The sequence below is a fragment of the Bufo bufo genome, chromosome 8, assembly GCF_905171765.1.
Source record: "Bufo bufo chromosome 8, aBufBuf1.1, whole genome shotgun sequence".
In the NCBI taxonomy this organism is placed as follows: Eukaryota; Metazoa; Chordata; class Amphibia; order Anura; family Bufonidae; genus Bufo; species Bufo bufo.
In genome coordinates this window covers 219,158,587-219,172,315 of record NC_053396.1, presented here as the reverse complement: position 1 = coordinate 219,172,315, position 13,729 = coordinate 219,158,587, and the positions used below count along the sequence as shown (strand labels likewise).

The window sequence follows — 13,729 nt, the reverse complement described above, 5'->3', positions numbered from 1 at the left end:
GCGGCCTCCCCCTCCCTCCCCAGTATTAAATATGACCAGTGAGGCCTCCCCCCCCAGTATTAAATATGACCAGTGCGGCCTCCCCCTCCCTCCCTCCCCCCAGTATTAAATATGACCAGTGCGGCCTCCCCCTCCCTCTATATTCATTGGTGGCCAGTGCGGATTCCAAGTATTGTGACCAGTGCGGCCTCCCCTCTTTGCCCCCCCCCCAATTAAAATCACCCCCCCCCCCCATCATTGGTGGCAGCGGAGAGTACCGATCGGAGTCCCAGTTTAAATCGCTGGGGCTCCGATCGGTTACCATGGCAGCCAAGACGCTATTGCAGTCTTGGCTGCCATGGTTACTTAGCAACAAATAGAAGCATTATACTTACCTGCGAGCTGCGATGTCTGTGTCCGGCCGGGAGCTCCTCCTACTGGTAAGTGAAAGGTCTGTGCGGCGCATTGCCTATAGCACAGACCTTTCACTTACCAGTAGGAGGAGCTCCCGGCCGGACACAGACATCGCAGGTAAGTATAATGCTTCTATTTGTTGCTAAGTAACCATGGCAGCCAAGACTGCAATAGCGTCTTGGCTGCCATGGTAACCGATCGGAGCCCCAGCGATTTAAACTGGGACTCCGATCGGTACTCTCCGCTGCCACCAATGATGGGGGGGGGGGGATTTTAATTAGGGGGGGGGAAGAGGGGAGGCCGCACTGGTCACAATACTTGGAATCCGCACTGGCCGGGCCACCAATGAATATAGAGGGAGGGGGAGGCCGCACTGGTCATATTTAATACTGGGGAGGGAGGGAGGGGAGGCCGCACTGGTCATATTTAATACTGGGGAGGGAGGGGAGGCCGCACTGGTCATATTTAATACTGGGAATCCGCACTGGCCACCGATGAATATAGAGGGAGGGGGGCCGCACTGGTTACAATTAATACTGGGGAGGGAGGGGGGGCCCGCACTGGCCACCAATAAGTTAAATACAGGAGGGGGGGGGTCTGCCAGCCAGCAGGGGGCAGTCATGTACACAGTTCTCAGTATATTCTAACTTGAAGCGTCCCCATCACCATGGGAACGCTTCTGTGTTTAGAATATACTGTCGGATCTGAGTTTCACGATGTAACTCAAATCCGATGGTATATTCTAACATAGAGGCGTTCACATGGTGATGGGGACGCTTCAAGTTAAAATATACCATCGGATTGGAGAAAACTCCGATCTGATGGTATATTAATAGGGACTCCTGACTTTACATTGAAAGTCAATGGGGGACGGATCCGTTTGAAATTGCACCATATTGTGTCAACGTCAAACGGATCCGTCCCCATTGACTTGCATTGTAAGTCTGGACGGATCCGTTTGGCTCCGCACGGCCAGGCGGACACGAAAACGCTGCAAGCTGCGTTCGGGTGTCCGCCTGCTGAGCGGAGCAGAGGCCAAACGGTGCCAAACTGATGCATTCTGAGCGGATGACACGAAAACGCTGCAAGCTGCGTTCGGGTGTCGGCCTGCTGAGCAAAGCGGAGGCCAAACGGTGCCAAACTGATGCATTCTGAGCGGATCCGCATCCATTCAGAATGCATTGGGGCTGTACGGATCCGTTCGGGGCCGCTTGTGAGAGCCTTCGAACGGAACTCACAAGCGGAGCCCCGAACGCTAGTGTGAAAGTAGCCTTACTAATTCAGCCATTTCCTCACATATTAAACGTCCCTTTGTATGTAAGTAAAGCTTGAAGAGGAGCTATCACCTCTCCAAAGTAAAATGTTTTATTCCTAGCACTCTATGTTGTATCATCCCTCTATTATTCCTGCTAGAAGTGTAAAGGTCCATCCTTAGATTACAAGTTGGGGGGGGGGTGTCCCTGTGTGAGATTGAGAAACAGCTCTCATTGTTTGAAGTTAAATGGTCAGGACTGATATTCTGCTGTTTGGCCACAAGATGCCGCTGTTTTTTAAACACAGCTAATAGACTGCAGGTATTTGAATATTCAAAAGAGGTGGGGTTTTGAGAACTTGCTAGGAGAAGCAGCAGCCATCTTAGAAGCTAGAAGTGTTGCTACTGTTACTACAAGGACTCCATTACTTAAAGGGACTTTGTACATTTGAGAGCTGATAAACACCCCCACGAACTTAATCCAGTTCAGCGTTTTTCTCAGGAGTAATACTCAGACACGTGCTACCGGACTACTTATGGGAGGGGGGAAGATTGTAAACTGTTGTGTTGGCAGTTACCGGTGGCCAAGAAGGACAAAGCGTTTCCAATGCCCCGGGAACATTCCAGCAGGTGATGGAGCACTGTCTGGGAGATCTCAACTTCGAGTCGATATTGATATACCTGGACAACATAGTAGCGTTTGGGGCCTCCTTTGAGGATCACCTCCAGAAGTTGTGACAGGTCCTAAGATGGCTGCGAGACCATGGGCTCAAGATCAAGCCCAAGAAGTGCCAACTGTTTCAACAGCAGATAGAGTATTTGAGACATTTGGTCACCCAGGAGGGGGTAAAGCTGACCCCCAGCAAGGTGGAGGCCGTCCAGAAGTGGGGCCAGCCGAGTACACTACGAGAGGTGCGGGCGTTCATGCGACTGGCCAGCTACTACAATAGGTTTATACCAAAATTTGCTTATTTGGTTGGCCCATTAAACGAGTCATTAAGGGGTACTGCGGGGGGCCCGAAGAATCGTCCCATCAAGTGGGGACCCCAGAGCAAGAGGTCTTTGAAGCAGTCAAAGAGGCTCTGACCAGTGCCCTGATTCTAGCTTATGCACGGTTCGACATCCCATTCCTGCTGTACACTGACGGAAGTCTACATGGTCTGGGGGCCGTGTTATCCCAAGTCCAGGATGGACGTGAGAGAGTCATTGCCTATGGCAGCCAGTCTCTGAGGGAGTCAGAGCATAACCCTGACAACTGTAGCTCCTTTAAACTGGAACTACTGGCACTGGTGTGGGCCATGACCGAAATGTTCGCGGAGTACCTGACAGGTGCAGAGGTGACCGTGATGACGGACAACAACCCGTTAGCACATCTGGAGAATGCCAAGCTCGGTGGTTGGCCTGCCTTTCTAAGTACCATTACTGCATTAAGTACCGGTCAGGTAGGGAGAACGGCAACTCTGATGCTCTCTCCCGAGTCCCTGTAGGGTTGTTGACTCAGAGTGACGATGAAGAGCTAGAGGACACTGAAACTCCTGACCTTGGTCGATTACCGATGTTCCGGGACGTGGCACATTCAAGTGGGTTGGCGTCTGGGATGTCCATGGATGATGGCTGATTAGGAGAGAGTCCAGAATAGCTGTCCAGACTTGTGGAAAGTGAAAGAATGGGTCTGGACCAAGATCTGGACTCGGCCAGAAGAGGGGGCCCATCTGACTACAGAGGGCCAAAAGTTGTTGAGGCAGTGGGATAAGCTGACTGTTCCCGAGGGCCTCCTGTTTCGGACCATATACATGCAATCAGAGTTGCAGTACTGGCGACAGATTGTCATCCCCATGTCATTAGGACTGGAGGCTTCCTGGGAAGCCCATGAGAGGGGTGCCTATTTTGGGAGCGATAAAACTTTTAAGTGGCTCCAACGGCTGGTATACTGTCCAGATTTGGCAGACATGGTGGCCCAGGCATGTCTTAAGTGTCGGCCCTGCGTGCTGAGTAAGAGTACTGAACAGCGGGCTCCTGTTCAGGCCATCCGGACCCCAGCGCCCCCAGGAGCTCCTTATGATCGATTACGTACAGATTGGGTACTCTACCTCGGGACACTTATACTGTTTAGTCATGACAGATCATTTCACAAAGTATGCAGTGGCTGTGCCAACAGAGACCAGACGGCAGAGTCGGCCGCTGAAGCTGTCTGAAAACACTTTATACAGGTGTTCGGGTGTCCATGGAGGATACATTCGGACCAGGGGGCATGTTTTCAGGGTACTCTCATAAATGAGCTGTACCAGCTGTATGGGATCGAACATTCTCACACCACCCCGTATCACCCCCAGGGAAACGGGGCATGCGAATGGTTCAACTGCACCTTGCTCCAGATGCTGCAGATTCTGAAGGATAGCCAAAAGACTTGGTGGCCCGAGTACCTACCTGAACTTATGTGGGCCTATAGCAACATGGTACACAGTATCACCAAATACTCCCCACATATGCTCATGTTTGGGAGAGCCGGAATGGAGATTGAGGATCTCCACATGCCCAATCCGATGAAGCCACCCCCGAGAAATACCACCGCATGGGTACAAAAGCACTGCTGCGGCTGAGAGCGATCCACAAGGTTGTGGGGGAGCGCCTGGGACTAGTGGTACACCCTAACCCAAGACCAGTGCAGGGGGATGGGTATGCCCTGGGTGATCGATGGATGGTCAAAGCCAAGCTAATGTATGGGAAGTTGGATGGGCAGTGGGAGGCAATCCCATACATGGCCCTGCCATCCCGGTCTATGAAGTAGAGCCAATAGGGACTGGGGGCCCTCACGAACCTTGCATCGTAACATGTTGAGGCGTTTTTATTTTGATGAGCCAGTGTGCTCAGAGTACAGAGAAAATCCCCTTAAAGGAGAAGGAGGAGGAATGGTGGATTGTCCCTGCCCCGGTACCCGCAGAGGCTCCAGCCGTGGCAAGTTTGCCACCCAGGGAAAGTGTTGAGCGGTCAACAGCCCCTCTCCCATTAAATGTGCCTGATGTCCCCAGGGCTTCTGAGCCTATCACTCTACGAAGGTCAACGAGGCCCAATGCTGGTGTGCCCCCACAGCGCTATGCCCAGGATGAATTTGTATGGGGAAAGTTGCTGAAGATTACCACCTCTAGTGGGGTGGCATGTGAGATTGAGAAGCAACTTTCATTGTTTGAACACTGTATGTGGATTAAGTTAAATGATCAGGACTGATATTCTGCTGTTTGGCCACAAGATGCCACTGTTTCTTAAACACAGCTAATAGACTGCAGATATTTGAATATTCAAAGGATGTGGTTTTTTTTTAGAACTTTCTGGGAGAAGCAGCAACCATCTTAGAAGCTAGCTGAGACTGAGGAGCTCTGTGTGAGCAGAGAATCTGAAGGATACAGGAGTGAGAGGACCCCCAGTGACCACAGCTGTAGCTGAGTGAAGCTGATCGTTGGTCCAAGACCTAGATCCTGTCCGGAAAAGGAGGATTGTTTCCAGGAAGAGCTGAGGAACAAAGCTGCATACCCTGCGGGACCCCATGTTTACTGGAGAGACTTGTTGTTTGGTTCAGAGTTATCAGCGGATAAAGAGCAGACCCAGGTAGGTAACGATCATGCACGCACCTCACTGCAGTGTTGGCGCCTAGAGACTGAGACCAGGCCTGTAGTTATCTAGTTAGGGTCTCTGTTTTGTGTCAGGACCCTAAGGTGTTGCTACTGTTACTACAAGGACTCCATTACTTAAAGGGACATTGCACATTTGAGAGCTGATAAACACCCCCACGAAACTCAATCCAGTTCAGCCTTTTGCTCAGGAGTAATACTTAGACACGTGCTACCGATTAGTTATGGGAGGAGAAATACTATAGAGCACAGTAAACTGTTGTGTTGCCACAGCAGGCTAACCCGTTCTAAGCACCCAAACAATTGTTCGTGTTTGCTTCAGGGTAATAATAGGTGCGGCAAGGCAGTTTAGTTTATGCCCGCCAGTAGGTAAATTACTGCAAAATTTCCTCCGGCATCCTAATGAGGGCGCCGTGCTGTGCCAACACAGGGGTCTCAGCTTCGGGCTGGGTGTATATAATTTATTTTATGTTCTCAACATTTGTGGTTGTATTTATTACCACGTGTTAGTAAAATTCTGTTTTGGCAAAAGCTGGTGTTGGAGTTGCTTTCCACGTTCGTGACTTCGCTGTATCCTGGGGAGCCCGCCCCGGTACATGGCTTACACCTGCACAGTCTGACACTATCCAATCAGTCCTGCTGTTGTCAGACTGTTCAGGGACACACCTCCAACTGGTAACACCCAGATGGACCTGTAATCATAACATTCTAGCAGGAGTAATAGAGGAATGGCCCAACATGGAGTTAAAAGAAATGATTCCCCCAAATTTATATTTCATTGGGAATGCAAGTTGTTACAGAAACAGACACATCCGGAGCAATTACTGCAATGAAATGAATGAATGTAGCTTTCTAATGTACAGTACTTTGTGCTTTAACTCCTCCACACGTTTTTAAGATCATGGCTTGCAGTCAATGAATGAAATGGCTGAGAGTTTGTTTTGACCTACCCATTCTTACACAGATGTTGGGTTTCTTACAGTGTATTACTGTAGACAAGCTCTGTTGGGGTGGGATGCAAGAAGGGAGATGTGCAGCTGCAGACTAGTGGTGGCTGTATAAATCTGCATGCAGTGAGCGTCCCCTAGTGGTGGCTGCGTAAATATCTATGCAGTAACTGGTGGCTATATAAATCTGCTGGCAGTGAGCTCCCCCTAGTGGTGGCTGTATAAATATCTATGCAGTAAGTGCCCCCTAGTGGAGGATGTATAAATGTCTTTGCAGTAAACTCACTTTAGTGGTGGCTATATAAATATGCATACAGTGAGCTCTCCCAATTGGTAGCCATATAAATCTGCTTGCAGTAGGCTCCCCCTAGTGGTGGCTGTATAAATATCTATGCAGTAAGCTTCCCTCCTCATGGATGGTGTATACGTATCAGTGCAGTAAGCTCCCCCTAGTGGTGGCTGTTTAAATGTCTATGCAGCAAGCTCCCCCTAGTGGTGGCTGTGTAAATATCTATGCAGTAAGCTCCCCCTAGTGGTGGCTGTGTAAATGTCTATGCAGCAAGCTGCCCCTATTGGTGGCTGTATAAATATCTATGCAGTAATCTCCCCCTAGTGGTGGTTGTATAAATATGCATGCAGTGAGCTCCCCCTAGTGGTGGCTGTGTAAATGTCTATGCAGTAAGCTCCCCCTAGTGGTGGCTGTATAAATTTGCATGCAGTTAGCTCCCCCTAGTGGTGGCTGTGTAAATGTCTATGCAGCAAGCTCCCCCTAGTGGTGGCTGTATAAATATGCATGCAGTGAGCTCCCCCTAGTGGTGGCTGTGTAAATATCTATACAGTAAGCTCCCCCTAGTGGTGGTTGTATAAATATGCATGCAGTGAGCTCCCCCTAGTGGTGGTTGTATAAATATGCATGCAGTGAGCTCCTCCTTGTGGTGGCTGTGTAAATATCTATTCAGTAAGCTCCCCTAGTGGTGGCTGTATAAATTTGCATGCATTGAGTTCCTCCTGGTGAAGTCTGTATAAATATGTATGCACTGTGCTCCCCCTAGTGGTGGCTTCATATAAATAGAATTGTATCCTATCACTTCATGGGGTGTGGATGGGTGCAGATCAGTGCTGGCCCCCTCACCTCGGCCATATAGCTAATGGTGTGGTCTTTCTTTATGATTAGTGCCCACAGTGCATGCAAGGAGTTAAACTGATGCTACAGTCCCAGCAATTGCTGTAAAGTGTTTAGTACTGAAGCATGCAGATCTAAACGACACAATGTATCAATAAAGTATCGGCCGCATATAACACGGTGATTGTTGCGGCGCTCATTCATCTGCAGATCTTTACGTCTTTTCATGTGAAGTATTTGCTGTTTGGAAATATTGCGCCGCATCAGCTGGAAATTTCTTCATCAATAAAACAGGAGAAATGGAATGAGAAATCCAATCGTAACTTATGTCATTAAGTCGTCTGCAAAAGTTGCCTTTAAGAGCGCTTTGCATTGACTGCGCAATTTTGTATACAACCCAGGTAATTTTTTTTTTTTATGGAGAAAGAAAATCTATGATAAAAAAAAAAACAAAAAACGAGTGGAAGGACGCACGTGCTTAAAGTCGTGGATCTCCACCGCATTATCTGTGCCGTTCTCCATCCGAAAAGTTTCAATTTTGTTCCTGGGATCAATCTCCATCAAGAGTGTTGTCTTCTCTCCGTTTCTGAGGAATTTGTATTCAACATCATAGACCTGCGGGGAGACAAAGGGGAGAATAATGGAAGACAATATTGTTTTATGGAGCCATTTTGAAATGCAATTTCAGCTGCGGTAATAAAAGCTGCCGAGGACTTTATATTACAAATCAAATGTTTTCTGCTGCTTCACTGGATCATTACAAAACAGGAGATATTCCCGGAGACCGGTCCAATGGCCGGCCTGGTAATGTGCTTAGGAAATAGGCCCTTTTATAGCAAGGGGGGCCCATGAAAATGGGGCCCAGGTCTCGCTGACACCGCCGCCCTTTCCCATTGGTGGTGTGAACCTACAGATGTTCTTTCTGACCTCTTCTCCTGACTCAACATACCGAGGTGAGTGGCACAAGCACGGAAGAAAAACATCATTTGGAGATACGCAGTCTGGAGTTGCTTATGCTCTATGTGCGGCCACCCAGTGGTGGTGATGTGAACTGCAGCCTGCGGACAGTTTTGCTTAAAAATGTATTGATATTGTGTGATGGGAGATTTTTGCAGACATTTAAGAGTGGACACATCTGTGTGCAGAGCTTTCCCTCTCCAAAAGCACTGCAATCAAGGGAGAGGGTAACCTATTCACTCCTGTAAGGGCATGTACCAGGGAGAGTGTAGAGGCATGAACCAAGACTCTCCCAATCCTATGATTGCAGTAAATGTCAATGATATTTTTTCATAAAAAGGATTGAGGAAGCTGAGATATGTGGCGCTGTTTGGTGGAGCCTTTATCTTGTAGGGATGCTGTATCTATGAAAGGGACACAGGCTGTAGAGGATTTCATTTCCATGACTTATAATCTACTAGTTCTGCTTATAGAAGTTGGTTCTGGGGGTCCCCGTTAATTTGAGGGGTCTGATTAATTGTATGAGTATGGTCTAGAGCAGCGATGCTAGCCTCCAGCACTCAAGCTGTGGTGAAACTACAACTCCCAGCAGGCTGCATTCATTTCTATGGAGTTCTGAGAACAGCCAGGTGTGCATCTTGGGAGTCTTAGTGTTACCACAGCTGGAGTGCCGGAGGTTAGCCATTACAGGTCTAGAGCCTGACTCATTTTAAGGGTCTGGTCTAGGGTCTGATAACTTTTAGGTGCTGATCATGGGTGTGATAACTTTTAGGGGTCTATTCTGGGGTCTGATTAATTTTGCGGGTCTTTTTTTAAGTCTCTATTACTTTTAAGTGCCTGATCTGGAGTCTTAATTCATTTAGGGGCTGGTCCTGAGTCTGATCAAATTAGGGTCTGTTCAAGGGTCTGATTCATTTTAAGGGTCTGGGGTCTAATTTAATTGTAGGTACTGGTCATGGGTCTGATTCATTTAAGGAGTCTGTTCTGGAGTCTGAATTAATTTAAGGGGTATGATTCGAGGTCTGATTAATTTTAGGGGTCTGTTCTGACTCTGATTCATTTTAGGGGGTTGGTCTGGGGTATCATTCATTGTACAGTTCTGTTTTGGGGTTTGGATGTGTTTAGGGGTCTGTGTTGGATCAGAATGAGTTTAGGAAAGGTTACACAGACCTTTACTGCTACTAGTTGAGTATCTTGGTTGTAAGGAATATTTCTTTGACCTTACATTGTGATATAACAATTTTCTTCCAAAAAATGTAAGAGGACCCCTTGTCCCGCACTCCAGCTCCATCAGTCCCTTTGTTTTTCTTTGTACAGCTCATTCTGTCTCCCTGAGTCGGTGGTTCTGACACCCGTTGCCTCCTGTGATGGGTGACCCACAGAATGGGCGATGAAGCTCACTCCACCTGCTGACCAATGGTGGCTTCCGATGGTGGATGGGCATAACATTTGTATCACATCCTTGATGAAACATAATTGCAATGTCTCAAACATGTAAAAGTCAGATTGTGTCATGTGAGCGGGTGACGATGAGGTGGACGTGTGAGCGACTGCTGCCAGGAACATACTGTGGTGACAGAAGAGGATTCATCGCCTCACAATCTACACAACTGAGTCCAGGCGGCTCCTATCGAGGATGTTGTGTGGGCTGATGTTACAAAATAATGGGATTTTGGCAGCTGTTTTTAAAACTCAAAGATCAGAAGAAACAAGAATAAAAATGCAAAAAAATAACAATAAGAACAACAGTCACTTGATGCTGTTCACTGCAGCAATGGACGAGGTCTCTCTGTGATGGTTGCTGAATCTGCATTTTCAGCTTTCCTCCTGGGCTTTCAGGCCAGGGTTGGGTCCAGAGTAGTGTTGAGCTCGAATATTCGAATAGCGAATATAAATCGCGAGTATTGCATCTTCGCTAATTCGCGAATATTTCGAATATAGAGCTATATATTCGCTATTTCGAATATTCGTCATTTTTTTACATCTGAACACATGATTCCTCCCTGCTTCTTTCTTGTGGGTCAATAAGTCATTGGCCCACAAGCAACTTAAGCAGCGAGGAACATGTTTTCATATGAAAAAAAAAATGACGCATATTTTAAAAAACAAATATATAGCAATATAGGGAATTTATTAGTTATTTAGAATATTCACATATTTTTTTCCAATCCGTACAGCTGTTCGCATACTTCTCCCCGACAAGCGTCCCCGTCACCATGGGAACGTCTGTGGGTTAGAATATACCATCGGATCTGAGTTTTCCCTGAGATCGTGAAAACTCAGATCCGATGGTATATTCTATCCCACAGGCATTCCCATGGTGACGGGGACGCTTGTCGGGGAGCAGTATGCCAAAGTGGAATAACAGTACAGAGTGAAAAAAAAAAAAGACAAATATTCTAAATAACGAATATATTCGCTATATTGCTACAACTTAGTTTTTTTGAATATTCGTATATTCTAAAAAAACAAAGTTTATGCATTATAGCGAATATTCCGTAAAATACACATAGACTGTAATTTAGCTAATACAGTGCTATAGTATTTTTTTTGATACTGTAAATCCTGTCCAAAACGAAGGTCAGAAGAGAAAAAAAAAATAGACTATAAAAAAAAAAGATTATTAGCACTATATTAGCTAAATTGCAGTCTATATGTGTATTTTACGAATATTTGCTATATTGCCTATAACTTCGTTTTTTAGAATATGACGAATATGACCAATATAGCGAATATTCGTAAAATACACATATTAGCCATAGCCAACCAATTGGAAAGTTGCCTTATACGGTTAAAAGAAAATTGCAATACGCAAATAATTAAATCGCATATTATTCGCGATAAATAGAATAATGACGAATATTCGATTTTCGACGAATATAAGACGAATATTCAATCGAATAATTCGCGAAAATATCGCGAAATCGAATATGCACATCCCGCTCATCACTACAGGGAGTGCAGAATTATTAGGCAAGTTGTATTTTGAGGATTAATTTTATTATTGAACAACAACCATGTTCTCAATGAACCCAAAAAACTCATTAATATCAAAGCTGAATATTTTTGGAAGTAGTTTTAGTTTGTTTTTTTAGTTTTAGCTATTTTAGGGGGATATCTGTGTGTGCCAGGTGACTAGTACTGTGCATAATTATTAGGCAACTTAACAAAAAACAAATATATACCCATTTCAATTATTTATTTTTTACCATTGAAACCAAGTATACATCTCAACATTCACAAATATACATTTCTGACATTCAAAAACAAAACAAAAACAAATCAGTGACCAATATAGCCACCTTTCTGTGCAAGGACACTCAAAAGCCTGCCATCCATGGATTCGGGCAGTGTTTTGATCTGTTCACCATCAACATTGCGTGCTGCAGCAACCACAGCCTCCCAGACACTGTTCAGAGAGGTGTACTGTTTTCCCTCCTTGTAAATCTCACATTTGATGATGGACCACAGGTTCTCAATGGGGTTCAGATCAGGTGAACAAGGAGGCCATGTCATTAGATTTTCTTCTTTTATACCCTTTCTTGCCAGCCACGCTGTGGAGTACTTGGACGCGTTGTGATGGAGCATTGTCCTGCATGAAAATCATGTTTTCTTGAAGGATGCAGACTTCTTCCTGTACCACTGCTTGAAGAAGGTGTCTTCCAGAAACTGGCAGTAGGACTGGGAGTGAGCTTGACTCCATCCTCAACCCGAAAAGGCCCCACAAGCTCATCTTTGATGATACAGCCCAAACCAGTACTCCACCTCCACCTTGCTGGCGTCTGAGTCGGACTGAGCTCTCTGCCCTTTACCAATCCAGCCCACGGGCCCATCCATCTGGCCCATCAAGACTCACTCTCATTTCATCAGTCCATAAAACCTTAGAAAAATCAGGTCTTGAGATATTTCTTGGCCCAGTCTTGACGTATTCAGCTTGTGTGTCTTGTTCAGTGTGGTCGTCTTTCAGCCTTTCTTACCTTGGCCATGTCTCTGAGTATTGCACACCTTGTGCTTTTGGGCACGCCAGTGATGTTGCAGCTCTGAAATATGGCCAAACTGGTGGCAGTGGCATCTTGGCAGCGCACGCTTGACTTTTCTCAGTTCATGGGCAGTTATTTTGCGCCTTGGTTTATTCCACACGCTTCTTGCGACCCTGTTGACTTTTTGAATGAAACGCTTGATTGTTCGATGATCACGCTTCAGAAGCTTTGCAATTTTAAGAGTGCTGCATCCCTCTGCAAGATATCTCACTATTTTTGACTTTTCTGAGCCTGTCAAGTCCTTCTTTTGACCCATTTTGCCAAAGGAAAGGAAGTTGCCTAATAATTATGCACACCTGATATAGGGTGTTGATGTCATTAGACCACACCCCTTCTCATTACAGAGATGCACATCACCTAATATGCTTAATTGGTAGTAGGCTTTCCAGCCTATACAGCTTGGAGACAACATGCATAAAGAGGATGATGTGGTCAAAATACTCATTTGCCTAATAATTCTGCACTCCCTGTAGTCCAGAGCTAAACCTTTAAATAACCCTCATTCCCTTGGGATCAGTGCCTAGTATTTCTCTTGTTAGAGCAGCAGTTTGTGCTCTGGAGCTGCGCTTCCATCATCAGCCATTTGTGAGGCTTTAAAGAACTGATTTTAGTTACCATTGTGTAGAAGTGCACGTCTATCACTCCCATAGTAGTGTTCTGCATCCACATGAATTAGTGCACCCCTCTGAGGTTGGAAATCGCCCATGATAACCCACCCACACCCTAGGAGGTAGCAATGAAAATTTTCCCGTTGGAGTTTTTATTTATTACATTAGATGGGGCAGTAAAGAATAAAATATTAATAATATAGCACAACTTCGAAGAAGGTATAGCAAATGTGAATGAAGCCATAGAGAGTTGTATTTGGGCTCTCTGTTGGAACTCCAACAAGGATTCTAAAGCATGGTGGCGCTGGGGTCCTGGGGTCCAATCTGACCGAGTCTGTAGGTCCTCCCTGTGTTTGCATGGGTTTCCTCCCACACTACAAATACTTAACAGTAATTGATGATACACATGTTCCAAACCACTCTTATTCATATATAAACTTCATATATATATATATAACTATAAGCTTATAAGGAAGGCATTAGTGTTGGTCGAGCACCAAAGCGCTCGTGTGCTTTGGTGCTCGAGTAGAACACCTCGGGATGCTCGGGTGCTCTACAGCTATGTCTTTATGTGGAGTCAGTGCTTGGGAACACGCAGTGTATTTAAATCGAATTTAGCCTTTATTTCTGAAAAGTTTCTGGCGGGATTCGAACTCACAACCTTCTACATTACAGCCAAGAATCTTAACCACTACACTATAGAGCTGCAAATATGAAACTAGTAGTAAGTATTCCTATAGAGCAGAAGTCTCATATATATATTTTTTAAGTAACTGGCCATGC

The 13,729-nt window shown here is 45.9% G+C and overlaps 1 protein-coding gene across 1 annotated transcript in view; it reads right to left on the bottom strand.

Annotated features, from left to right (window-relative positions):
- TNMD (tenomodulin) overlaps positions 1–13,729 on the bottom strand; it is an 80,559-nt gene that overhangs the window by 37,885 nt on the left and 28,945 nt on the right. Inside the window, exon 3 of the mRNA XM_040405814.1 lies at positions 7,816–7,956. Within this exon, the coding sequence (XP_040261748.1) occupies positions 7,816–7,956 (141 nt within the window). The remainder of the gene's footprint in view (positions 1–7,815; positions 7,957–13,729) is intronic.